The sequence below is a fragment of the Erigeron canadensis genome, chromosome 6 (genome assembly GCF_010389155.1).
Source record: "Erigeron canadensis isolate Cc75 chromosome 6, C_canadensis_v1, whole genome shotgun sequence".
Taxonomy (NCBI): Eukaryota; Viridiplantae; Streptophyta; class Magnoliopsida; order Asterales; family Asteraceae; genus Erigeron; species Erigeron canadensis.
The window spans coordinates 24,086,229-24,087,613 of record NC_057766.1 but is presented as its reverse complement, the minus strand read 5'-3'; the positions used below and the strand labels follow the sequence as shown (position 1 = coordinate 24,087,613).

Sequence of the window (1,385 nt, the reverse complement as noted above, 5' to 3'; positions counted from 1 at the left end):
TAATGCAACTGCTCTGGAGCATGAATATAGGAAGAAGGTTAAGGGTTTGCCCAAGGCACCAGCCAGAAAATCCAAAGTTGTCAGAGATGCAGATCTTAGCACCTTCATTCCCTTGAACACAACTGAAAGGATAAACAAAGAAAAATTTCAACAAGTTGTTGAACAGAGAAAAGTGTCCAGGGAAGTGGATGAAATGGTGAAAAGGGCTCAGACAAAAGAAAAGTATGAACATTTGTCACAATTTAGAGCTTTTGGCAGTCACTTCAAGAAGCGTTAGGTACTAGACTTAATTTGAGCACCGCTTATCACCCACAGACGGACGGGCAAAGCGAACGTACTATTCAAACTTTGGAGGACATGCTCCGTTCTTGTGCATTAGAGTTCAGAGGAAGTTGGGATAAACATCTTCAGTTGATCGAGTTCTCGTACAATAACAGCTATCACACTAGTATTCAGTGTGCACCGTTCGAGGCCTTATACGGTCGTAAGTGCAGATCACCACTTTGCTGGCTAGACGCCGGTGAAAGAAGCTGGATGAAGCTCCCAGTCGTACAGTTCACTATAGACAAAATAGCTGTTATCAAAGAAAAGCTTAAAGCTGCTCAAGACAGACAAAAGTCCTATGCGGACAAACGCCGTAAGCCTCTAGAGTTCGAGGTAGGCGATAAAGTTCTATTGAAAGTTTCCCCATGGAAAGGTACTGCCCGGTTCGGCAAGAGAGGCAAGTTGGCGCCTCGGTACATTGGACCTTATAAGATCATTAAACGTGTGGGACCAGTAGCGTACAAACTGGAACTACGGTTAGAACTTGGCAATGTTCATGACACATTTCACGTGTCCAATCTTAAAAAGTGCATGGCTGACGACCCGACCGTCATTCCCGTTAAGGATGTTCATATAGACGAAGGGCTCGAGTTCACTGAAGAGCCCATTGAGATCATTGATAGGGATGCTAAACAGACTAGACAGAGCAGAGTACCATTAGTTCATGTACGTTGGAGTGCTAGACATGGGTATAATGATACCTGGGAACACGAGGACTTCATTAAGAAGTAGTACCCTCATCTTTTTGATCGGCAAGACTCTTAATTTCGAGGACGAAATCCTCCAAGTGGGGGAGAATGTAACAACCGTCTTAGAAATGTTCTAATTAAGTTCTTGAAATGTACTTTCGCCACTGGAACGGCCAGACAGTTCAATTTGATTAAGTTCTTGACGTGCTTTAAACCTCAATTACGTGCTTATATGAAGGTCAATTTAATCTTAAATCTTGATTGATATGACGAGTTCATAATTATGTGCAATGAAATATTAAAGACAAACACAGGTACAATGATACTTGGGAACGCGAGGACTTCATTAAGAAGAAGTACCCTTTTCTTTTT

The 1,385-nt window shown here is 42.3% G+C and overlaps 1 protein-coding gene across 1 annotated transcript; it reads left to right on the top strand.

Annotated features, from left to right (window-relative positions):
* Positions 1-534: 534 nt before the first annotated feature.
* LOC122604502 lies at positions 535-1,056 on the top strand. The gene has a single exon (XM_043777389.1). The coding sequence runs from the start codon at positions 535-537 to the stop codon at positions 1,054-1,056; it is 522 nt and encodes a 173-aa protein (XP_043633324.1).
* The last annotated feature ends 329 nt before the right edge of the window (positions 1,057-1,385 follow it).

Bases quoted from the DNA above. Each gene is read 5' to 3' on its own strand.
- LOC122604502 (XM_043777389.1), top strand. From the start codon at position 535: ATGAAGCTCCCAGTCGTACAGTTCACTATAGACAAAATAGCTGTTATC.